The sequence below is a fragment of the Mycothermus thermophilus genome, assembly GCF_041956435.1.
Source record: "Mycothermus thermophilus strain CBS 625.91 unplaced genomic scaffold VTJ04scaffold_1, whole genome shotgun sequence".
Taxonomy (NCBI): Eukaryota; Fungi; Ascomycota; class Sordariomycetes; order Sordariales; family Chaetomiaceae; genus Mycothermus; species Mycothermus thermophilus.
Window position 1 is genome coordinate 2,312,121 of NW_027191427.1, and position 22,485 is coordinate 2,334,605.

At 55.7% G+C, this 22,485-nt stretch overlaps 9 protein-coding genes across 9 annotated transcripts; 5 read left to right on the plus strand and 4 right to left on the minus strand.

Annotated features, from left to right (window-relative positions):
• Positions 1–480: 480 nt before the first annotated feature.
• Positions 481–2,426, minus strand: VTJ04DRAFT_863 (uncharacterized protein; the record flags this gene model as incomplete). Its single annotated transcript, XM_069367087.1, has 3 exons — positions 481–909; positions 981–2,147; positions 2,262–2,426. 3 exons carry the CDS (start codon positions 2,424–2,426, stop codon positions 481–483), a joined length of 1,761 nt encoding a protein of 586 aa, XP_069223472.1.
• A 2,431-nt stretch (positions 2,427–4,857) lies between these two features.
• On the plus strand, positions 4,858–6,521 carry VTJ04DRAFT_864 (uncharacterized protein; the record flags this gene model as incomplete). Its single annotated transcript, XM_069367098.1, has 2 exons — positions 4,858–5,252; positions 5,324–6,521. The coding sequence occupies 2 exons, from the start codon at positions 4,858–4,860 to the stop codon at positions 6,519–6,521; spliced, it is 1,593 nt and encodes a 530-aa protein (XP_069223473.1).
• An 89-nt stretch (positions 6,522–6,610) lies between these two features.
• On the plus strand, positions 6,611–6,954 carry VTJ04DRAFT_865 (uncharacterized protein; the record flags this gene model as incomplete). The annotated part of the gene is made up of 2 exons (XM_069367109.1): positions 6,611–6,699; positions 6,765–6,954. The coding sequence occupies 2 exons, from the start codon at positions 6,611–6,613 to the stop codon at positions 6,952–6,954; spliced, it is 279 nt and encodes a 92-aa protein (XP_069223474.1).
• A 408-nt stretch (positions 6,955–7,362) lies between these two features.
• On the plus strand, positions 7,363–9,567 carry VTJ04DRAFT_866 (uncharacterized protein; the record flags this gene model as incomplete). Its single annotated transcript, XM_069367120.1, has 3 exons — positions 7,363–7,806; positions 7,873–8,571; positions 8,641–9,567. The coding sequence occupies 3 exons, from the start codon at positions 7,363–7,365 to the stop codon at positions 9,565–9,567; spliced, it is 2,070 nt and encodes a 689-aa protein (XP_069223475.1).
• A 1,147-nt stretch (positions 9,568–10,714) lies between these two features.
• On the minus strand, positions 10,715–14,413 carry VTJ04DRAFT_867 (uncharacterized protein; the record flags this gene model as incomplete). The annotated part of the gene is made up of 2 exons (XM_069367131.1): positions 10,715–12,455; positions 12,522–14,413. 2 exons carry the CDS (start codon positions 14,411–14,413, stop codon positions 10,715–10,717), a joined length of 3,633 nt encoding a protein of 1,210 aa, XP_069223476.1.
• A 205-nt stretch (positions 14,414–14,618) lies between these two features.
• Positions 14,619–16,301, plus strand: VTJ04DRAFT_868 (uncharacterized protein; the record flags this gene model as incomplete). Its single annotated transcript, XM_069367142.1, has 5 exons — positions 14,619–14,820; positions 14,956–15,158; positions 15,343–15,635; positions 15,936–16,077; positions 16,125–16,301. The coding sequence occupies 5 exons, from the start codon at positions 14,619–14,621 to the stop codon at positions 16,299–16,301; spliced, it is 1,017 nt and encodes a 338-aa protein (XP_069223477.1).
• A 19-nt stretch (positions 16,302–16,320) lies between these two features.
• VTJ04DRAFT_869 (uncharacterized protein) lies at positions 16,321–18,303 on the minus strand (the record flags this gene model as incomplete). Its single annotated transcript, XM_069367153.1, has 6 exons — positions 16,321–16,436; positions 16,498–17,437; positions 17,494–17,838; positions 17,910–17,930; positions 18,019–18,091; positions 18,275–18,303. The coding sequence occupies 6 exons, from the start codon at positions 18,301–18,303 to the stop codon at positions 16,321–16,323; spliced, it is 1,524 nt and encodes a 507-aa protein (XP_069223478.1).
• Positions 18,304–20,852: 2,549 nt separating this feature from the next.
• VTJ04DRAFT_870 (60S ribosomal protein eL33) lies at positions 20,853–21,645 on the plus strand (the record flags this gene model as incomplete). The annotated part of the gene is made up of 5 exons (XM_069367165.1): positions 20,853–20,877; positions 21,026–21,035; positions 21,203–21,298; positions 21,366–21,466; positions 21,548–21,645. The coding sequence occupies 5 exons, from the start codon at positions 20,853–20,855 to the stop codon at positions 21,643–21,645; spliced, it is 330 nt and encodes a 109-aa protein (XP_069223479.1).
• A 95-nt stretch (positions 21,646–21,740) lies between these two features.
• VTJ04DRAFT_871 (uncharacterized protein) lies at positions 21,741–22,049 on the minus strand (the record flags this gene model as incomplete). The annotated part of the gene is made up of 1 exon (XM_069367176.1): positions 21,741–22,049. The coding sequence occupies one exon, from the start codon at positions 22,047–22,049 to the stop codon at positions 21,741–21,743; it is 309 nt and encodes a 102-aa protein (XP_069223480.1).
• Between the last annotated feature and the right edge of the window lie 436 nt (positions 22,050–22,485).

The following is a 22,485-nucleotide window of genomic DNA, read 5'->3' on the forward strand; positions in this document are numbered from 1 at the left end:
GTAAAGCAGAATGCCCCCGATCCAACCGAAGGGTCACATCGCTCACACGGCGTCATCCCGACGCCAAGCACCCTGCTCCCGGAGCACACCCGGGGAGGAGAGTCGGAAACACTCCGAGAATAATGGCTACCTTTTCCACTAGGAGGATGTACGCTCTGAATCGTAAAACTAACTTTTGACGTCAATGTCATATTGTTGGTGTCACAAGTCTCCACAGTTCTGTAAGACATCATGTCTCCTTTTCCAGCCCGTCACTCCGTCCATCTGTCCGTTCTGAATGGCCAAATCATGAAGAAACGAAACCCATCGCTGTACCAACCCCACCATGAAAATCCCCGAGTTCCCCCCATTCCCGTTCCCCCGGAAAAAGAGATCCCAACCAACGCCGCTTCTGACCCCACAATAAGAATAAACGTTGAAACTATGCGTACTCCTAACAGGAAGAAAGATCTCTGTGTCCCATCCCATGCGCTCCCCCCTTCACGGAGCGTACTCACACTCCTCCGGCTTACCCTGGGTACAGAAAGTCATCTGCACCGGCGAGCTCCGCACGCCCCTCAAAACCATCCTCTCCCGGAACTCGTTCAGCCTTGGCGCCGCGTCCAACTGACTCCTGTTCTGGCCTGTCGCGAAATCGATCCTGCCTGACCAGAGGACCTCCCCCGCGGCGGAGGCGCGCGGCCAGACGAGCGTGTCGAAGTTGGTCGAGTCGATGGTCTCGCTCCAGACGGCCACCTCGCCGCCCAGCACGAGCTTGGCCTGCTCCGGGGTCAGTCCTGCCACGGGGTCGTGCGAGTAGACAAGCCGCCAGCTCTTGGTCGGATTGCACCAGTCGTTAAAGGGGTAGCCGAGCTGGAAGGCCGCGCCGTTGTCCCAGTTGAGCCATTGCCCACGGCCGCAGTCGAGGTACTGAGTAAGAAAGAATAATTAGTTTGGGGAACGGTCGAGTACGTAGGGAGTTTTGAGCTGCAGTTGCTTACCCAAAAGTTGTAGTTGCTGTCAATGACCTTGAGACCCTTCTCCGTCAGCTTCTTGACGGACTGCTCACCAAGCCATGCCTGCACGACCGTGTCGTCTGCGATGGTGATATTCCATTCGAGAGGTATCTCCTCCCACACCACGGGCGTCAGCCCTGCCTTACGAACACGCCCGTGCTGTGCATCGATGAACTTTTGTAACAAAGGCTGCAGCACGTCTGAAGAGTTGGAGCGGACCCCGTCGTCCAGCATCGAGTCGTTCTTGTTCAGCTCATCGCCACCCGTGTGGAAGTAAGCTGCGTATGGCGCCACGCGGGGCAGGAAGTCATCGAACAGCTTTTCCAGGAACTTGTCCACCTCGGTGCTGTTGAGCTTGAACGCGCCGCATGGAGGCTGGGCGCACCACCAATGGTACGGCAGCTCATTGTACGCCACGATGAGTTCAGGGTGCGAAAGGGCCACCACACCGATGTGTCCCGGCATATCAATCTCGAAATAGACCTCGACGCCACGGATCGCACCGTATCTCTGGATATTCTCGATGTCGGTTGGGGAGTAAGTCTGACTCGGGTGATAGGCGCCCTTTTCCGAGACCTCGGGCATCGAGGGGAGCACGAGCGGCCACGACTGGGAGTCGGTAACGTGGATATGGAGACGATTCAGCTTGTTCCACGACATGGCGTCGATGGTGCGCAGGATGTCCTCTACAGGGAAGAAGTGCCGAGCCGTGTCCATCAAGATGCCGCGGTGCGGGAACTGAGGAGAGTCTTCCACCTCGACTGGCGCATAGGGAGTGTACCAGAAGGTGCCTGCCGAGTGCTGGTAGAAGAGCTGAGAGAAAGTCTCGAGGCCGCGGAGGATGCCAATGGACGAGGCGGCGGTCAGCTTGGCGGCGCCCTCAGCGCTGACGGACAGCTTGTACGATTCATCCACCTCGCCAGCAAGGGGCTTGAAAGTGCTCGGCTTGTCCTTCGCCGTCTGGACAATCTCGAATGTGGAAATCCATTTCTGGCCCTTATGCAGGTCGGGCTCGAACTGGCTGCCGGGTTTATGGAGTTTCCAAGGGACGAACTTGGAGCCGAAGATGCCATCTAGGGTTCTTGACACGCCGGCTTGCACCACCTCCTTGCTGGTGATATCCCGCGGGACATAGCCGTAGGTGTAGCTGAGCTGTTGGTAGAGGAAACCTCCAGTTTCAGTATCATAGCCCTTCTCAAAGCACAGGTGGTGTGGTGATGCGACAGGGGAGGAAGAGGTGGAGAGGTGGGAGGAAGACCAGCATACAGGATCACCATTGTAAGTGATTTTGACCGCTTGGTGCAGATACAAAACCGTGTTGCCCTTGGTAAAGTTCTTAGGGGCAGGCCAAACAGCTGTGACGGGCTGGATGGCAACGAGGAAGAAGAGGAAGAAAGAAAGACAGGAGCGTAAGGGTAATAATGAAGCCATTGCGGCAACCATTATGACAGGTCCTCAGAAAACCGGTAGTGGTAAATGATAAGGCTATGGAGGAGCATCAATCAAGGGAGACAGATGTTGGCGGGGTGTTTGGGTAAATATTGGGTGTTGGTGGAAGAGTATGTACTCAGCCAGGCACAGGGGCAAGGAATAACAAACAGGGGAGGCAATGAATGGAATGCTGGGTGTTATGATGTGACTGGTGAGCTTTGAATCCCCGTGCTTGGTTCGGGCATACTTTCTGCTCGTAATCAGAGACAGAAAGCTTGGAATGGCCGGGGTGGTTGGGTCGGCTGTTGTAGATCCAATTAACAATGCCTTCCACTGCTGTTACACCGGATGGTTGCAGCCCGTGACGGGGTCCCAAAGAAACGTGGAGGTCTGGTGGGAGCACGGCTATGTCTGGCCGCGGGCCGACCAATGCTGGGCTTGAGATGAGGATCGGTGGAGAGGCGTGTTTGGTGGTGTGCCGCTGCTGCTGCTGGTGACCGAGAAAGTTCCCTGGACAACTGGACGAGCAAACCCAGATGAAAACAGCCGTTTGCAGGTCACTGCAGAAACGACTGTACCAAGTCACCACCAGATCAGTGCCCGTTGGGATAGTCCGAGACACCGGCTCAGCTTCGGGTCAGCCGTTGGCGGTGTTGCTGAACGGCCGCGGCTGGCTGACAGGGAGGGGAAGTTGAGGATTGAATGGTGGCGAGCGGCTGGACGCTATGTGTTCCGGACTGCAGATCGGAACTGTTGATCCAATCGATACTTCCAGGGGTCTGCTGCTGGGCAGCTGGAACTGCACCAAGTCCACACTCCAGTGTGAGTAACGTTACACATCCACGAGAGCAACACCACCGAGGAAACTGTCCACAACACCCAGCCTTGCCATGAACAAGGGTAAACTCCAGGTTGCATGAACAAAAGAAGACACCGCTCGTCCATTTTTGCATTTTCCCTGACTGTGGGTTTGCATTCTTTGAAGTTGATTTTGAAGGACCCTTAAGGAAAGGCTTCCATGATACATATGTATGGATGTTGTGAGTATCCCTCAGCAGGATGGATGATCCATTGTCCCACTGGGTCGGTGAAGCAAGAAACAATTTCATGGAGTAAGCTCTCGTTGCTGATCTACGCGGGATCTGCGCCGCCTGCCCTACTCTCGGAGATCCGTAGGAGGACGCCGGAAGAACTGGGAGGGCAGGGGATATAGCCAGCGTGCCGTGTCTGCCACTGTTCAAGCATATAAAGCACTCTTAAGGGAGAGGGCGGAGGCTCCGGGCAGCAACCATTGCCTCAACACAATCGTGGGTTTGAGGAGTAACGCATAAAGGATATTCGCCAGACAAGATTGGTCCGAAGAACCTCCGAGTTTACAAGAGACTCGCATCTGATGCTGGCGATACCAAATGCTCACTGCGACGGCCGTGAGTTGGAACCTGTGTTCGGGTAAGGTCTGGCTCCTTAAACTTGAACCGGAAGGTAGCAAGACTGTAACAATCACTGCAGATGACAACCAAAGGTCCATCTTCTTGGTTGCTGGGGGATAGGCGCCCAGTTAGGAGATGCCATACGGCACAGAGAGGTGAAAAGGAGAGGCGGACTGGCCTTGTGTGGAATGTGGGAGGTTGTTTTGATGTCGTATGGTCATTTTCCGCAACACTCTCGAGCATAAGCATAGAAGTATAGATCTTCCAGCCAAATCTGCGGTCCCTTCAGATCAGTATGCCAACTTCCCATTCCGTCCGTATGCAGGCAGGTAGGTATGTTCACTTCTAGAGAGTATCATGGCGAGCTTGAGCCAGCTCCGGCTGACAGAACTGCTGGTGGATTGGGGATGCCAACGGTTCTCGCACCTCCACACGGATTGGGACAAATTCCTAAGCAAGCGGAGCCGATCAACTGCCGAAACCCTTCGAACTCTCGGATCTAGCCACATTGGGACAAGAGTGGGCCAGTCAAGCCACACACATCACGCTTCTCTTCACGTGATAGCGCGCCACATCACCTTAGAAACGCCACCTCATTGTTTGCAATGCACCGCCACACACAGGATGAATCAGCCGCAAGAAGCGTTGGGTGCTTTGACCCCAGTCGCCGCTGTACCTGCAGTTCTAGTTTCTCGCAAGGCAGTCCCACCGTCCACGCCGCGACCTAAAATCTTCCAACAAGCGCGCCAACCTTCTTCCTCTCCTACCTCACAACACCCTCCTCATCAACCCCAAAAGGATTTTCATCGCCTACATTGAGCGACTAGGAATCCGACTCCCTTTTCAACCTTTATTACGAACCGCGCGATCACCGCCGGTCGATCGCCTTGCCAGCGCCCTTTCTGCCAACCGTTTCGCCTCGACTTTGCCGACTTTTGTCGCCGACCATTGAACCATCTACATCCGGCTACCACGAGCCATTCGCGTCGACGACTGACATCATGTCCGTCGAAGTCCAGCTCGGCACTCCCTTGGCGGAGGCGCTCAACAATGTCATCCAGAACAAGATCGTGGAGCTTGGTTGGGCCGGTCCCGGTACGGAAGGGTCCGCCATGGCCGAGTATTTCGTCTTGATGCTTGCCAACGGCAAAACCGAATCCGAAATTGCTGGAGAGATTGCCGGAGACCTGCTGGGGCTGGGGCCCGATGATGAAACTGCGCCGGCTTTTGCAAAGTGGCTCTTCGAGCAGATGCACGCTCTCAACAACCAGATCAACTCGGGGTCGGCTCAGCCCGCCGAAACGAATGACGGTCATAAGGACGACCCGATGGATGGTTCATTCAGCAACGCCATGGACACCGCTCCCGACGCGACGGCGTCTTCCTCTGTCAACGTGTAAGTCTTGCGGTCCATTCAAAAGAAAAAAACGCCACGGTCGATTCTCGAGATGCTGACAAATGATACAGTCCCACTGGACCCAAGGCGATGCGTAACGGTGCCGTCCGCGGCGGCCGCGAGAAGCGACTCATGAGCCAGATCAACCGCGCCTTGGATCGGTCACAAGATTCGGTACTCCATCGCGTTCGCCAGACCGGTAACGAGCGCATCGGTCGAGGACCTCCTTCAGGCCCGCGGATGGGCGTCGGAAGGCAGCCGCGTGGCAATATGGCAGGCCGTGCTGCCGCTGTCGCGGCCGGCCTTGCGCAGATGGGCGGCATGCCCCACGGCCCTCATGTACCCCATGGTCCTCATGGTCCTCAGGGCATGAATCCCATGGGCGGCATGATGAATCCGATGAACGGCGCCTATCCTCCTGCGCCTGCCGATCTTTACGCGATGATGGAGCAGCAAAATCAGATGCTCCAGCAAATGCAGCAGCAGCTGTTGATGCAGCAACAACAACAGCAGAATGGAATGGGCCATCGTGGAGGCTTCAACAACCGCGGCAAGCCTGGTTTCAACCGTGGTGGCAGGGGCGGCTTCCAGCGCGGTGGCGCCCACCATCACAACGGTCACGCCGACCAACAACAGCAAAATCAGAACCAAGAGGCTGCTCCATCCGACGGCGCCTCTCAGGCTGATGTTGAGATGTCAGGCGCCGCCCCGAAGCGCGAGGCCCCCAACCCGGAGGAGACTGTGTGCCGCTTCAATCTGCGCTGCACAAACAAGGACTGCAAGTTCGCCCATCAGTCTCCGGCCGCCCCGCCGGGCGTCACCATCGATGTCAACGATGTCTGCAGCTTTGGCGTCGCCTGCAAGAACCGCAAGTGCGTTGGCCGTCATCCGTCGCCCGCCAACAAGATCGCCCATCAGAGCGAGCAGGATTGCAAGTTCTTCCCCAACTGCACCAACCCGCACTGCACGTTCCGCCACCCCACCATGCCTCCGTGCCGCAACGGCGGCGAATGCCGCGTCCCCGGTTGCAAGTTCACCCACGTCAAGATTCCATGCAAGTACCGCCCCTGCACCAACCGGACCTGCCCCTTCTTGCACGAGGAGGGCCAGCGCGGCACGTTCCAGGACAAGGTGTGGACGGCCGAAGACGCCAATAAGGAGCATGTCAGCGAGCGCAAGTTTGTCAAGGAAACGGCCGACGAAGACGTTGTCCTTCCTGGCTCGGCGGACCAGAACATGGATGCAGAGCAACCCGACGTGGTCGTCTAGTGTGACGGCGAGGATCATCGGATTTGTGAGTGGTGTGTCTTGCGAGGATCATGGGATTGCCTGCATGATGAGGAGCACAGCTCTGAAATATGAGAGAGCTCATGGACATTATGAGATGGTGCGGTGAGAGTGGAGCGGGCTCAGATTGCATGGAGGTCGGCATCCAGCACCCCTTTTAGTGGGAGACGAGCAAAATGGTGAATGATCAAGGAAGCGAAGGATAATGAAAAATTGACCCATTAGCGGGCGGACTTGTCAGATGATGGATAGGTTCGGGGATCACGGCTTGATGGGACAAGACGGCATACACAGGTTGCCATGGATGGATGGGTTCACATGGTGTATGAGTATATCATCATTCCCTCGGCGTTTTCGGAATGGCATTGGGGCTCCTGGTGGTTTTCCTTTGCTTGTCTTTCTCTTTTTTTTCTAATGTTGGTACTAGACAGGATGGGCTTGTATTGCACGAATTGCGCCATGCTAATGGGACAGCGGAACTGAAGTGGAGCGGAATACACAATTATGTTGGTTTTTTTTTGTTCTGTACCTGTACCTGCCTTCTCACCGACCTTCAATGTGAATGAACATGGTGATGTAGAGGAGATGACTTCTGGTGTTTCCTGGGAGGGTTAGGGTTCATGTCAGCAACTGGACCTTGGTACCTCTGGTGGGTCATCAACTCATCTGGCATGCAGTCAACCCTCAACCCTCATGGCAACATCACCTCATTCTTGCCGGTCTCAGCGTGAGGAAATGATATAGCGACAGAACCCTCCGCTTGAAATTGATCGCACTCATTGGACCGTAGTGGCGGCATGCTGGCCCGGGCCCATTCCCAGACATGTACACAACCAGTCTGCGCTCTCTGGAGCGTACAGGAGCTCGCCATGGCGCCGTCGCCCTCAAGTCCTTCAAGCTGCACTCCTGCCTGAGCAGCACCCCGGGCTTCCCCTTCGTCCATCGCCGCCTTGCCAGTTCGGACCCTGTGCCTGAGTCCCAAAGACCACGAGACAGATCCAAGCCGCCTCGAGACATTGCCGTGCTCGGCGCTGGCCTGACGGGTCTGTCAACGGCGTGGTACTTGACGCGCTTGTTGCCCACGGCCCGCATCACCATCTACGACGAAAAGTACAGGGTTGGAGGCTGGATCGAGACCGATGAGGTCCGTGTCTCGACGCCGGACTTGGGAGAGGGCACGGTGAGGTTCGAACATGCCGCGCGCATGGTGAACCCCTTGACCAAAACCAAGTTACCGAGATGGGACGATTTGGTGTTTTTTGACCTGGTCAGTTTGGGGTTGGGCCATACCTCTGGTTGGTCTGGGTTGTTTTATTGACGTTGATGTGTACAGGTTTCGAAGCTTGGACTCGAGAACCAGTTGATGTCCAAAACGGTAGATGAGGACGATGTGAGCGCCAAAGGATTCATTTATTACCCTGATCACCTCGTCCGTATGCCAAGCGTCGTGGTGAAGCCCTTCACGAATCCTCTCAAGACCTTCACGTCATTAGTTGGGACTGGCAAACAGGTTCTTACCGAACCTCTGTTCCAAGGCCTCCTCGGTGAACTCTGGAAGGGGAGTCGGCGTATGGGCAACCAGGAAGAGATGCTCCGAGAGATGCGGGTCAATCCGGAGGCGGACCGCTCCATTGGTGACTTCTTTGCCGACCTGCTTGGGGGTCGACAGGTTGTGGACAGGTTCCTCTCGGCCATGACACACGGAATCACAGGGGGCGACGTGTGGCAGATTAGCATGCGTGATGGCCCCTTCGCTGACAACCTCATACCTCCCCGCACAAGCGATATGCCCGTCTCGACCCGAATCGTGCGCCGCTCCGACCTTGAATTGCTACGTGAGCTGGGCCGCGACAAGGCCACATTCAACCTCGCCAAGCGCCACGTCAACTCCACGGGACTTTGGTTCCGCGACGGCTTCGCCACCTTGCCGAATGCCATGGCTAAGGCGCTCAGGGCGAATCCTCACGTCACCTTCAAACTGGGGGATCGTGTAAGGAAACTTCGGTATAACGACCAGTTGGACAAAGTCGCTGTAAGTATCTGGATGTGTTCCATGGTTTGGGGTTGGCTTTACGATTTCCCTAACAGCTTTCGCACCTAGGTCACCAGCGACAGCAGTACAGAGCCAGTCTTCTACGACAAAGTCGTGTCAACAATCTACGCCAGGCAGCTAGCCTGGATTACAGACAACCAGTTGCCCTCCCTTGAAAAGTCTGAAGCCGTGTCAATCATGCTAGTCAATATTTGGTACCCCGTTCCCAAGCTCAACTTCCCCCACATTGGCTTTGGCTACCTCCTTCCTCAAGCCCTCCCGGCTGAAGCGAACCCCGAATGCGTCTTGGGGGTCATCTTCGACTCAGACCGCGAGTACCCTCTCCCAACGCCATCCAACCCCGACCCCCCTCCGCGAGGCGCCGATTTCCGTCAGGGAACCAAACTCACCGTCATGATGGGCGGTCACTACTGGGACGATCTCCCCGCCGCATGCATTCCAAACGAGGAGGAAGCCCAACAAGTCGCCCTCCGCGCCGTCCAGCGCCATCTCGGCATACCCGACGAGCTCGCAGAGAAAGCACACACCCAAGCCAAGCTCTGCGTCTGCTGCATTCCGCAGGTACTCGTCGGCCACGCCCAGCGCATGAAGAAGGCCCACGGCGAGCTGGAATGGGCCTACAAAGGCCGCCTTGCCGTCGCCGGGCAGTCGTACACCAACCCCGGCGTGGTGAATTGTCTGCGCGCGGGGCGCGACGTCGCCGTCCACATCGCGCGCGAGCATTTCCCGTACGAGCTGGAGCCAGACCGGCGGAGAAGGGAGGAGGAGCGGAAGCTGGGGAAGAGCCCCACGATAGTGCCGGAGCAGGAGACCTGGCCCGTCGGCGAGACGGGCTTGCAGCGGTTTGGGACGCCGCCCGTCTTTGATGGGGCGGCGAACTGGGCGTTTCCGTTGAGGTACGGGAGCAAGGCGTTGGTGGATGAGGAGGGGAACCTCATTTATCCGTTGAAAGAGGGTGACCCTCCGAAGATGTGATGGATCAGTCAACTCGTGTACAAGTACCTATGATGTAAGGCATGGGGATATGGGTTGTATTGGGTTGACTGTCTGGTTAATATAGAACATCAACTTCGCTTCGATTTCCCAGGAATAAGGCACCTTTGTGTCTCGGTCATCTAATCATTTTGTTGTTTGAATGCCTTGGTCGCTGAAGACCAGCACGAGAAAAAGAGAGGAAAGCCAGGAACCCGGTCTGAAGAAGGCAGCAAGAATGAACTCCAAGATGTGAGATGGCCTCACATGCAAAATAATCCCTACACACAGAAATGGCGAGTAGCTGGGGAGGTGGTTACAATACCAGTGGTATCATCATTAAACCTCTCGAGAGCTTACGCTCGATGTTTGTCTGTGTAAGCCACCACCAAAACCGACCTCCAATAATTGACAGAACATCACGACATGGTCCAAAATAACATCCGTAGTAAACAACCTTGCTTGCTTCCTCTCTCCCCCTCTCAAATCCGACCATCAACCCCTCTTGGTCCACTTCCCAGTTCCTCACCCCCTCCACCCTTCCGCTCATCACCTAACCTCCGCCAACTCAATGCTCTTCTGTTGGCTGCGCCAATTCTCTGGATGTGGATGTAAACACGCCACGGCAGCATGGTGGCTGCTTTTCGCGTCTTTCATGTTCAATTTCAAAGACACAGTTGGACTCGCCTGGTACTGCTCCCTCTTCCCACCCTGCTGTCCATGTGTCCGCCTGTATCCGGCATGTAACAACCTATCTGCCAACTGTGACGTCCTGGAAAACTGCGAGGAAAAACGAAACAAAAAACCTCAGGTATGTCCCCGCCCGCTGTGTAAGTATCGTAGGTACTGAAACCGAGCTGTTTTGTCTACCGGTTTGAACAAACCAAGCCCCCCTCCTTTCCGATGCCCACGCGCGCCCCTCCCTTCTTCATGAGTGACATTGAAAAGGTTAAAAAAACGACATGAAGTGTCGAAGAAAAGAATAAAACTTGGATAATGCACAAGTATGAGTGGGGGGAAGAAAGCAACCAGCACGGCGCTATGCCGTAAATCCACCGCCGCCGCTCCTATTACCACCACCACCACCACCACCACCGCGGTTATTGCCACGACCTGCCATCCAGTTTCGGCCCTGGCTCGTCCTCGGATCCTACTCGAGAACGACGACCTGGGGGTTCTTAACCATCCCGCCGCCGCCCGGAGGACGCTGCTGGCCCTGTGGCATCTGCCCCTGCGCGGAGGCCGCACGCATGTTTGCTTGCGCCTGTGCTGCCGCTATTTGTTGTTGATGCTGGTGGAGCTGTTGCGGCGTCATCATGCGCGGCTGCATGTGGGGAGGGAAGCCTTGTTGCTGTTGCTGGAGATGCTGTGGATGTTGTGCAAAGCGGGCTTGTGGGGCCTGCGGTCCAGGTGGTTGCTGTGGTTGCTGTGGAGGAGCGGGTTGCGGTTGTTGCTGATGATGCTGCTGGAGCTGCTGCTGGAACTGTTGCTGGACCTGCTGTTGTTGATGCTGATCCTGCTGGCCCTGCTGCTGCATCTGCTGCATCGCCTGGAGTCGTTGCGGTGGCTGCTGTTGCTGCTGAAGCAAATACTGCGGCGCTGGGGTTCCAATGAGGGACATGATGGACTCGCTGATGGTTGTCAGGAGCACGTCGATTCCGCTGTCCCACTTAGCGGCGGCGCTGTTACCGAAGCTCTTAAACCCTCTGCCAGAGGCAGTCCAAACGCGCTGTTTGAGGATCTTGTTGAATTCTTCGTTTTCGTTATTTGCGTGAGGATCGGTCACTGCCCGCGCCACATGCCACCACACGTTACCGTCCCTATCACGCAGCCTGATGTCGAGGTGCACGCGACGGGCAGGGGCTCCAGGAAGGGCGAAGCGCAGCGTCGTCCAGTCCAGAGTCTTATTGAAGACATAGCAAGCACCCTGGGCTTTGCCGAATGCCGCATCCCATGCGTCTTGAACACGTTCGAGACTTTGAAGGAGCGGGAGGGTTAAGACGAAATACGAAGGCATATTCTTGAGCGTATGATCCACTTTCGCTGTCGTTCGTAGGTAATCAAGCACGCGCAAGTGCGGATTTCCAGCCTCCAGCAAGATGTCGACATCACCCTCATTGCTGAGCTTGAAGATAGCCTTCCATCTCCGGTGAGTCTCAGGGTTCGTAGGCGGCTGTTGGCCAACCGGCGCGGCTCCATAGGTGAGGACAACTTCCGGAAGAGTGACACGCTCTACCTTGACGTGCCTACCCGCACACTGAATGCCTTGGACAATAATCGCCAGGCGAGACAGTGCACGGACGCGAGCCCGCAGCAGAGGGATGACATCCTGGCCAATTTCCGGCTGGAACCGCAATGTGAACTGACCAGCCCGAGCGTCATAGAGAACATCGCGATCAAGCATCCGCTCGAGGAGCGCAAACTTGGCCGGGTCCGTCACAGCAAGCTTCGCCTCCACCATGACTCTCGACCAAGGCGGTTGCTTCTGAGACCCAGAACCCTCAATGAAATCTTTGTACGTCGCCATCGGAACAGGGGCGAGTCCCTTCCACTCCACAATGACAAAGTCGTGGGCCCAAGAGAAGTTCGGGGGTCTCCTAGTGGGCGTTTCAGGAGCGAGCAGGGATGCAATCCTAACGCGGGCAGCCGTTTGCCTGCTTGGTAACGATGAGATGCTGGGGATGCGCTCGACAGGACCAGGAGCTCCGGGGATCGTTGAGGGCGTGCGAAGGGCCTTGATCTGGGCCATGATGCTGGCTGTATGCTCTGACAGGCGATTATAAAATGTCCGCGGTTGATGGAGCAGATCCGTCGGAGGATGAATTTCGGCAAATGTGTTGATGTACCTGCCGTACGGGTGCGTTTCGCGAGCATCGGATGTCCGGTTTAGACTTTATCACCAAGTTAGCATACATAATTCCCTTCACATCACCAGGTTTGTTGTCAAGAGCACTCACACTTCAACCAGCCACCAGTGGTCCCCGCCAAGGCTCATGCTGAGCACGGTAAACCACGACGGGTCCCAGCTGGAATTCCTCAACCACACGGCGTGGAAACTCTCACGAGAAGCAGGGAAGCGCCTGAAGATCAAGTTCTTGATTTCATCCAGAGGCAGCGGCGGGGTTGGCAAGAACTCCCATCCAGACTCCTCGGCGCGTGTCTTCAAACGATCCGCGACGTAGAAACACCTGAAACGCTCCAGCGCAATGGGGGTGTCGTCGACCCGGTTGCGCAGCGAATTAAGCCTCTGCCTCCAATCGCGCACGAGCGCGGGCGGTGGATTGAGGAAGTTGAAGTTGCCCGTCCATGGGCTAACGCGGAGGATCGCATCCTCTTGTCCGAGTAGGCGCATTGTAAGGCGGCAGTCGAGAGGGTTCCCAGCTGAAATGTGCAGCGCAAGTCTCCCCTCTCGCTGGGCATACCGGGGCCTGGCTGCGAGTTTTGCGTAGATAGATGAGAGGAGGTAGTCGATGTGCTTGAACACGACCGTCATCAAAAGCTTCTCCGCCGAGATGTTGTCGGCATCGAACGGAATATCAACATCGTCAACCCGCTTACTGTCCCGGAACCACTGCACCGTAAGGCGGCTCGGTGTGCCTGGATCCTGTGGTCCCTCGCCGGGTTTGCCGCTCTGTACACCAAGGATGATCCAGCTCGGCGGCCCGGCGGATTGAGCCCAGTACTGTATTGAGAGGCAGCGATTTAGTCGCTCAACTTTCAATGTGTTGATCCAGAGACCGCTCTGGTTCAGAAGGTTAGCCTGGCGCTCGAACTCGGCAATCTTTGTGGTGAGAGTCAGCTCATGCAGAAAGCTGTAGCATCCGGCAAGGCCTTCATCCCTCAGGCGTGTGTTGGCTTGGGCCTCGACAAACGCCCTGGCCCTCTCCGACAACTCAGTGGGTGCCGGGTGGAAGACGGGTCGGAAATCCAGGAACCAGAACTGCGAGTTATCGAACTCTTCAACGAAAATGGTCAAGTCCACCTCAAATTCCCCAGGCACAGTGAAGGTAACCCGGCCATTCTTGATCTCGTACTTCCTCCATGGCGCAGGAAGGTGCTCATACTCGTGAAGTTGTAACCTCATGTGTAACGTGACGTCGATTTCGTTCAGCCACTTGAGCTTCTCCTCTGGCTCGATTGGAGGGTCCGGGAGATAACCGAAATCTGGCATCCAGTGGGCGCTGCTCCCGCTGAGAACTTCAAGGGCCGTCTTGAGGTCGGGGCTAGGGACTTTGGCATAGACCATCTCATCCTTCAGCTTGACCATGTCCCAGAACAACTTGGTGTACCGCTCCAGCTCGATCGCCAAGTGTTGCCGCAGATCGATTAGCTTCCCAACGTCCTCGGCATTCCGGGACCATTCCGTGATGACGAGCGCTTTCACCCATCGAGAATGTAGATCCTTGATGGCGTTCAGTAGCATTGTCTTCTTGTCCAAGCTCTCTGGCGAGGTATCCTCGACAAGCTGACCAGGTCCGTTGGCCATCCCCTTGAGGTTCCCGTTCACGCCGCCCGCGGCGTTGCCATTGGCACTGCCATTCGCCGTCGGCTCGGGCAGCGGCTTCGACGCCAAGCTGAGGACGAGCTCTTGTAACCTTCCGTGGGAGAACTGCGCTAGCCGACTCAGGAGCAAACCTAAAGGCATAATCTCTGCCGTGATGTGCTGAATTTCGTCGGGAAGTTCGTCGAGCTTGGCGTCTGGCAGGCCGTCCAAACTTGGCCCATGGTCGCCGGTCGTGCCTGGTGTGCCCTCCTGTTTTATCGTCGCTGTTCTCTCATCCTTGACGCCATTCAGAAAAGTGGCTCGGCCGTTCTCGGCTGGCCTGTCAGTGTGCATTCCGTAGTCCATCCTCGAGACCGCTCCATGCGCTTCCATCCAATTCCGAGAGTGATGTTTTCAAGGGATGTTGGCCGGCAGGTCTGCCGAACGATGAGGACTAGGCTGTAGAATAAAAACCGAGGACCGCGGTGATATGGAGGACGCTTGGATGGATGGAATGCGTCGAGGATAAGATACCAACCGTTCAGTTGGTGAAGCGTATCGTGCTTGCCGAATGTCCCGTTCAGATAAAGGTCGGAAGGGCGTGGCGAAGTCGGAACAGACAAGATCGGTCCTTTTCAACTTCCATGCGGTCAATCGGCTGGCGTATCCTTCGCGGGAAATGGAGAGGGAACGTCGGGAAATGTGCGATGTGGTCGGTGCGAAGCTCAAACGTCGGAGGCGGGAAATGGCACCGGCGCCAGGGAATCGGCAAGGTGATTGCGATCGTTAGGGTCCTCGACGCCAGGGAAAACCCGCGGCGCGTTTTGCGCACGAGCGGATGACCGAGTTTGGCGGGCTCAGTTGTGAGGGCAAGGGATGCGATCGGAATGGCCCATCCCTCTCCTCAGACTCGCCTCGGCGCCGGACTGGCTGCGACTCAGTGACGTGGCTTCGGGCTCTTGTTATCGATGCGCGCGGCGACTTTGACGGTGTGAACTCGATCTCCTCGTCCGATACGGTCGTCGATGAGAAAACTGTGTGGCCGGTCGCGAAAAGCCCTGCTACTGACTTTCTGCCGTATTCTGCCTGCCTGTCGGGTTTCCTCCGGAGCGTGCGTTGACTGAACAAGTCACAGAAATGAAACTGTGATCTCCTGAATCTCTTTCTGCCCGAGAAAAGCGCGTTTCTGGTGTGCGCTCGATTGTGTCGAATGGGTGCTGCGGGCCTGGCTGTCGCGGGTCAGAGATTCGGGTCAGGTTGTCGCGCGTTGGATGGAGGTTGATGACCGGTTCCAGGTTTCTTTGAAGGACGCCAGCGAGCGGCGGCGGCACATCGAAACCCGCGCTGCACACGCTTTGCTCTTCCTCTTCTGGTCTTGGGACAGGGGTGGCGCCCAGCAGACGGGACCGGGGCGCTTTCTGGCGGATCTTTCGCCTGGAAAGTTAGGCATCCCACTGAAATCTGGGCTGCAAACTTGGGACCTTGCCTTCTCCGATTGGTTGTCGCGGCCAGAACCAAATCGCGGGTCTGAGACCCCTTGCCTCCTGCCGGAAACCCAGCCATTGAACGCCGCAAGAATGTCTGTACTGTAAGGCAACGTAATATTACACAACGCATCACAAGGAAACGCCGCCTCCAACTCCAAAAAACGTCCTGTCAGATTGTGCATTGGCAGATCTGGTAACGTCAACCATACAAACCCGGGGTCTGGATGTCCCAAGATCAGACGGTTACGTCACCCCGTGGGCCTTGGTCGCCAGTCCCATGTGAGAGTGTCTGGTGGATGTTTTTTGTGATGACAGAGAGGATGTAGTGTAACTACTTTGTAGATTTTCCTTTTTCGTAACGACGCCCCGTCCATAACATCATGGCCTGGCTAAAATGAAAGACTGAAAGCAAACCTCATACCCGTGAAGAAGAGACTTCAAAATACCTCCGTGAATAGCGATAATGAAAACACTCAACCTCTGCTTTCCACCCATCTCAGCCCCTTTCTTGTATCCGGCCCCAGCGACAGACCACATCTACTTGTAAAGAAACACATCAACATTCCCCCTTCGCTCATGGAGTCTGACAGCCACCCGCCTGCATCCCACGCCGTCCTTATTCTCGACAACAACACCTGACCATATACGGGGGAACATGGTCGTTTCAGTTTCAAGTGCCTCGTCTCCTGTTTTGTTTGCTCAGCTGTGTCGAGAGCGGCTTAAGCAGTGCTCACTCGCTCTGGCCTAGCCAGGCATGCCCGGCATAGGCAGCGTCTAAATCACTACTCACAACTTATTTCCCGCCAGGGCCGAGGTCGTCGGCCACTGGTAGCCAGCAGCATCGCTGAATTTGTAGCCGTAGGAAGACGTGAAGTCGTCGAGCACGGCAGGGCCGCGGGATCCTGTACAAGTAGATACGTCAGTTTGTCCCTTTGAATACCTACAATGGGCGAGAGTACTCACCATATGGGTACTCCATCGGGATGATCTCCTTGTTGTCGTCGAGGTAGTGGAGCAACGGGGTGAAGATCCTCCAGCTGGCGTCGAGCTCGTCGTCACGCACAAAGTTGGAGTGGTCGCCCTTAAGGCAGTCAAGGATCAACGACTCGTAAGCCTCAGGAATCTTGAGGTCCGAGAAGCGCCTGCGGTAGGTGAGATCGAGCTCCGTAACAACCGTCTGCATAGTCAGGCCCGGCAGCTTCGAGTTCATCTTGATATAGACGCTCTCGTTGGGCTGGATGCGCATGACGAGTTCATTCCGCGGAATGTCCTTAAAGATCCCAGAGGTGACGTCCTTGAACTGGACGCGGATCTCAGTCTTTTGCTCGTTCAGCGCCTTCCCCGCCTTCATGATGAATGGCACACCGTCCCACCGCTCGTTCTTGATGTAGACAACAAGGGCGCAGAATGTCGGGCACCGCGAGTCCTTGGGCACCGTGTCATCCTCCTTGTACGCCGGCTTGCTCCCGTCGAGCGACTTCCCGTACTGCCCGATGATGACGTTCTTGGGCTCGATGGCCGGGATGGCCCGGAGGACGCGCACCTTCTCATCGCGGATATCCTCGGCCGAGAAGGATACTGGCCTCTCCATGGCAAGCAGCGTGAGCACCTGGAGGAGGTGGTTCTGCATGACATCGCGGATGATGCCAAACTCATCGAAGTAGCCGCCACGGCCTTCGGTACCAAACGGTTCCTTGAACGAGATCTGGACATTGTCGATGTGGTGCCTGTTCCATGTCGCGCCCAAGAACGTGTTGGCGAACCGCAGGATCAAAATGTTCTTCACCATCTCCTTTCCAAGATAGTGGTCAATCCGGAACAGCTCGTCCTCCTTCCAGTCTGGCTCAAGAGACTTTTGCAGCTCTCGGGAGCTTGCCAAGTCCTTTCCGAACGGCTTCTCGACCTGTGACAATATCAGCAACCGGCCTGGCCCGCCCATGAGTACGGATACCGACGTACAATAACCCTGGCAATACCATTCTTGGGGTAGCAGCACTTCTTGAGGTGCTGCGACACGATCGTGAAGACGCTCGGGGGCAGCGCCATGTAGAACAGCCGATGTGTCTCTTTCCTACCCCTCTCCAACTCCTCAAGATGCTTGTTGAGCTGCATGAACGACTCATCCCGATCGTACTGGCCCGATACGTAGGTGCACACGTTGGCAAACTCTTCTAGTTGCTGCTCGATGTCCTTGGTGGGCGTCTTGATGTACGACTTGATGCGGCGGATGTATTCGTCGTGGTCCATTTTTGTCCGGGCATAGCCGACAATCCTGATGTCCTTGGGCAAGAATTGATTGCGGTACTGTCGTCACGTTCAGTTCTCTGCCTCGCCCATTGCCGTTGTCGCAATTCCGGGGCCGAATTTGAACTTACAAGACCGAACAGAGCCGGGAACTGCCACAACCGTCAGCCAATTGAGCCCATGCATTGCTAAGGGGAGCAGCAGCAGGAGTAGATGCAGATGGTCGCAAGGGTGACATACCGTCTTCTTCTTGGCAAGGTCGCCAGAGGCTCCAAGGACAACAATGGTGGTGTTCTCCTTGAGCTCGATGGCGCTGATATGACAGTTAGCGAGGACTTTCTATGGGGTGGTAGAATATGAGGTCGGAAGGTTGGGCGAGCCTGCTGTCGCGACGTGCCGACGCGATCGCAAGCAGAGGTGCTGGAGCTGAAGCAGCAAACCAAGCTCCACTGGATGTAATTGTGTCATAGATAAAGCAAGGGTCGACGTCACTCACCCTCCGGCAGCATGCGGATCAACGGCCATCTTGTCGTCGAGCGGTTCCTGGAGGTCTCTGGATGTACGTAGGGGTCTGCGAAGAGTGTGTTAAAGAGAGACTTGAGAGGGTGGTTTGGGGATTTCGAGCAGGTCGAGGAAGGCCGTTGGGTGGGGATGCACACTGGATGACGGAGTGTGGGAAAATAAATCGGAGGCCGATCAATCGACTCCCAAGTGTCGGGGGCTCACTAGTGGTATTTCAAAGCGGCAGGGGCGAGCGATGACCTTTGGGTTGAGCAAAAGACTGGGGAGCTTGAGGTTTGAAGTGGCAGGGAAAATGCGACGAGGGGCAAGCTTACTCAGGACCCCGCCTTTACGTACTTGGTTTCTTTGCCCTGAACACCAAGAGGGGAGCTTAGACCGGCCATCCTGTCTATTGGGCCGCGTCTTCCCTCCTCCGACTTGTCCTCCGGAACTGCCGTCCCCCCACCACCGGCCATGCCTCGTGGGCTGAGTGAGGACCCTGGATCGACGCATGTCTATGGAAGCGAGGGAACTTGGACTGAACAGGGCAGCGTTGTTGGTGGCGGTTGGTGGTGGCAGCTCCCGAGTCTTCAACCCCTTCTCCAACAAGGCTCCATCCGCCACCACCATTACATGGATCAGAGACCTCCAGTCCTGGAACAACAAGTTAGCTAAGGTAGGTATTTTCCACCGAGCTCCCCTCCTTTAGCTATAGCCAACTGGCTGCTCGAACAAGTGGAAGGCCACCCTCTGCACGGTGACACCATGCCATTGAAGGAAAGCGATGTGATGAAGCACTGTGATCGGCCATCACCACACATGGTCTAAGTCTCGACGGAGTACACAGGGCGCCTACAGAAGATGGCACACTGCTGAAGCAGAGGGCTGTCACCAAGTCCCTGGATAGGACAAGCTGCGGGGCAACTTGCTTGCTCCCGTTCTTCGCATGCTCGGCGGGATGGTGGGGCTGCAGCAACCACCCATGTCCCAAAATTGTGTTTGCGGCGGGATGCTTGTCGATTTTTGACTCCTCATACTCCGTATTGACGAGACTCCTGTTCATGTCCCAACAAAACCACGGAAGCCCTCTGTTGATTTCGCTCTTGAGAGCTGCCTAGGTGGGTGTACGGAGCATGACTGTACAACATGCATTGCGTCCGGGTATACCGATGAGAGGTTTTGCCCTGGGGTGATCAAGGTTACGTCCGTGAGAAACCGAACACCTCACCCGTAAATACGGCAGCAGCGGACACCGCGGAGGTTTCACGACCTGGTCATGCAAACTTTCAGCAGAGGTTTGCGCCCAGTGAGCCCTAGAGGGCCCAGCGGCAGAGTCCCGTTACCCCCCCACGCGTGCATCGCTCGCAACTCCTCATCACGACGGAGCTTTGGACGCCGGGGTAAGGAGCACGGGTTGACCGTGATCCACGGACAGGGATACTACACAGTTAACCTACAAAAATAATCTTAAAATCACACCTCATGAGTCCGTCTGAATCTCGAAACAACCGCCAATACCGTACCTCTAAGTTCTGCCCTCTTCAGGTATCTCCTCGGACACATCACTGAGTGACCATTTTGGTATCTCCGGACTTTCAAGATTCTGGGGAACAAGATAAGTAAATGCAGGGGATCCTGACGCCTCACACTAGGGCCGGATTTGTGTGGTGCTCAGTCAATGGTAACTTCTGAGAGCCAAGGCGGAAAATTTAGCCTTTTCTTCCCTTGACGCCTAAAAGTAGAGGGAGAGCACGATGACTCCGACATCCGGTCCGGCTTCGCAAACTCGCGGTCGCAAGATTGTGGAGTTCGCCTTTGCGATGACCTCTATCCCTTGGAGCAGCCTTATTATCCGACGCTTGTGTACCAAGGTGGAGCGGGAAACATGTCCATGGCAAAATGCAAATAATTGGGGGATTGTACTTTTCCCTGGATTTTGCCCCAGAGCTTACTTGAGCGTCTCCTGGAATATCCCAAGATAGCCCTTCTGCTGACAAATGAGACGAATAAGTCCATCGCGAGATCTCCAATGCTTCGAGAACCCCCCTGGAACTCCCGGAGACAGTGAGGTGGAGTTTGCTTCTGACATGAGCTGACAAAATTGCCATGGGAATGAATAATTTCAAGAGTGTCAATTGCGTCCTGCCTGCTTTCCATCCTACCTATGGGCCATGCCTTTTTGAACGCTAAACATCCACATGGCCCAGGCCTCTTTGTCGGATCTAGGGTGGGGTTGGTGCCCAGATCTGTATCACGTGGTGCTGATGCATTGAAGCCACAGATCTGAAGCCACAGCTTGTGGGATGTGGCTTACATGATTCTTGGCGTTTCTTGGCAATTGGCAGGGAAAGGACGGAAGAACCGGACCCACAGATAATCCGGACCCACAAAAAGTACCGCTCACGAGCCCTACACTCCCACCAGCGAATTTTTGAAATCGCTGGGGTTATCGAAGAAGCCGAGTCTCAACCACGTCGCCCAACGCCGGACCTCGAATCAGCACGACATCCTGCTGAAACCCTCGACCGTGGCCGGAACCGATTGATCGATTGGGGTTGCGAAATATCGACAAAATGCCTTCCGAGTCGGGTCATAGATGTGAGCGAGCCTGAACCACCCTTCTTTTGCAGCAGCGACAACACCGTGGACGCTGGTGACCGTGATGGAGTCGTCGCGACACGCGATGTTTCGCTGTTGCATTGTCTACCGCGCTTCTGTGCTGGAGTATTGCTAACTGTTTCTCTAGTATACGTCAAGTGAGTTACTGGTCCTCCCGACGATAGACTCTCAAGAGCGCTGCGCTGTCTTGCGACTTGAATGTTTCCCACGAGACCGTGCGACACTTGCAAAGCTCCCCAGACGGACACCGACCAGCGATCGCCAACAAAAGAACGAATTGACTGACGGACGATTGCTTCACTAGGGGTCGCCACCTGAGCTACCAGCGTGGCCGCCGGACTGTGCACCCGAAGACCAGCCTTATCAAGATTGAGGGCGTCGACGACACTGCCGCTGCCAAGTACGTCGAAACAAGCCGTTCCTGGGGATTTCATGGAGGTCTGGAGATTAACATGGGGAAATCGCAGCTTCTACCTCGGCAAGCGTGTCGCGTATGTCTACCGTGCTCAGAAGGAGGTGCGCGGCACCAAGATCCGCGTCATCTGGGGCAAGGTGACGAGGCCACATGGTGGGGAAAACCAACACAATATGGCGGGCTCTGTCTGGGCTTGCAGGAATCATTTGGCAGATTGCTGACATGGACAAACAGGCAACTCCGGTGTCGTCCGGGCGAAGTTCAGTACTCCTCTTCCTGCGAGGTCTTTCGGCGCGTCTGTTCGCATCATGCTCTACCCTTCGACGATTTAAAGGAATGGATCAGGCCGGAGTTAGTTGGTCAAGGTGGTTCGTGATTTCGGTGCATCAGGGTTTGGCAAGGCTTCGGCGGACGTGAGCCTTGGCGTCTAGCATTGCAAAATCAAGGCAAAACTCAAAAAGAGAATACCATCATGGCGACGTGTCCCCGTTGAGGATCCGCTACATACGTGGGTGCAAAGCTGTGCTGGCATCATCACTGAGGAGATACACGGAGGGAAGATGAAGAGGGTTGTGGAGAAGACTGGGATCGATTCCCTCTCGTTCCGGTTGGCCTGGAGGGTATATGCTCTTCGCGGACCGACGGCAACGTTCCCAGCCGATGGTTCATGGGTGAAGAGAGTCTGACTTTTAGAGGGAGTCGGACCACTCCTAACCTGGTTGTTCCTGGCGGACATGCGACGGGGGAGGGGGGAGTGAAGTAGTCAATTCTCTCATCTCTCGACAGATCACCGAATCCAGACCAGACCTTTGATGAACCTGCATCATAAGAATCTTCAGAAGAGTCCATCCTAAGCTGTGTGTACGAACTCTGGACGTGGTAGATGGTCCTCTCTCTTCCGGCTCGAGGTTTTGCAAGAGATGGGACGGATGCCAGGAAAGGCGGCAGCGCGCATATGTATTCGGAACAGGAGGAGCATACACATGATGACAATGAGCATTGGCGGGTTCGGGATGCCCTCCTGGGTTCCTGGGCTCGACCTCCAACTGCTGTGGGTATGCGAGCCGCCTTCTTTTGCCAAAGCCGTCATAAGATGGCTATGGTTTTCTTCCGTATGCAAATGTCTGTTGCAGCTTGACACAATGACGCCTTGGTACTATGTACCTCGGATA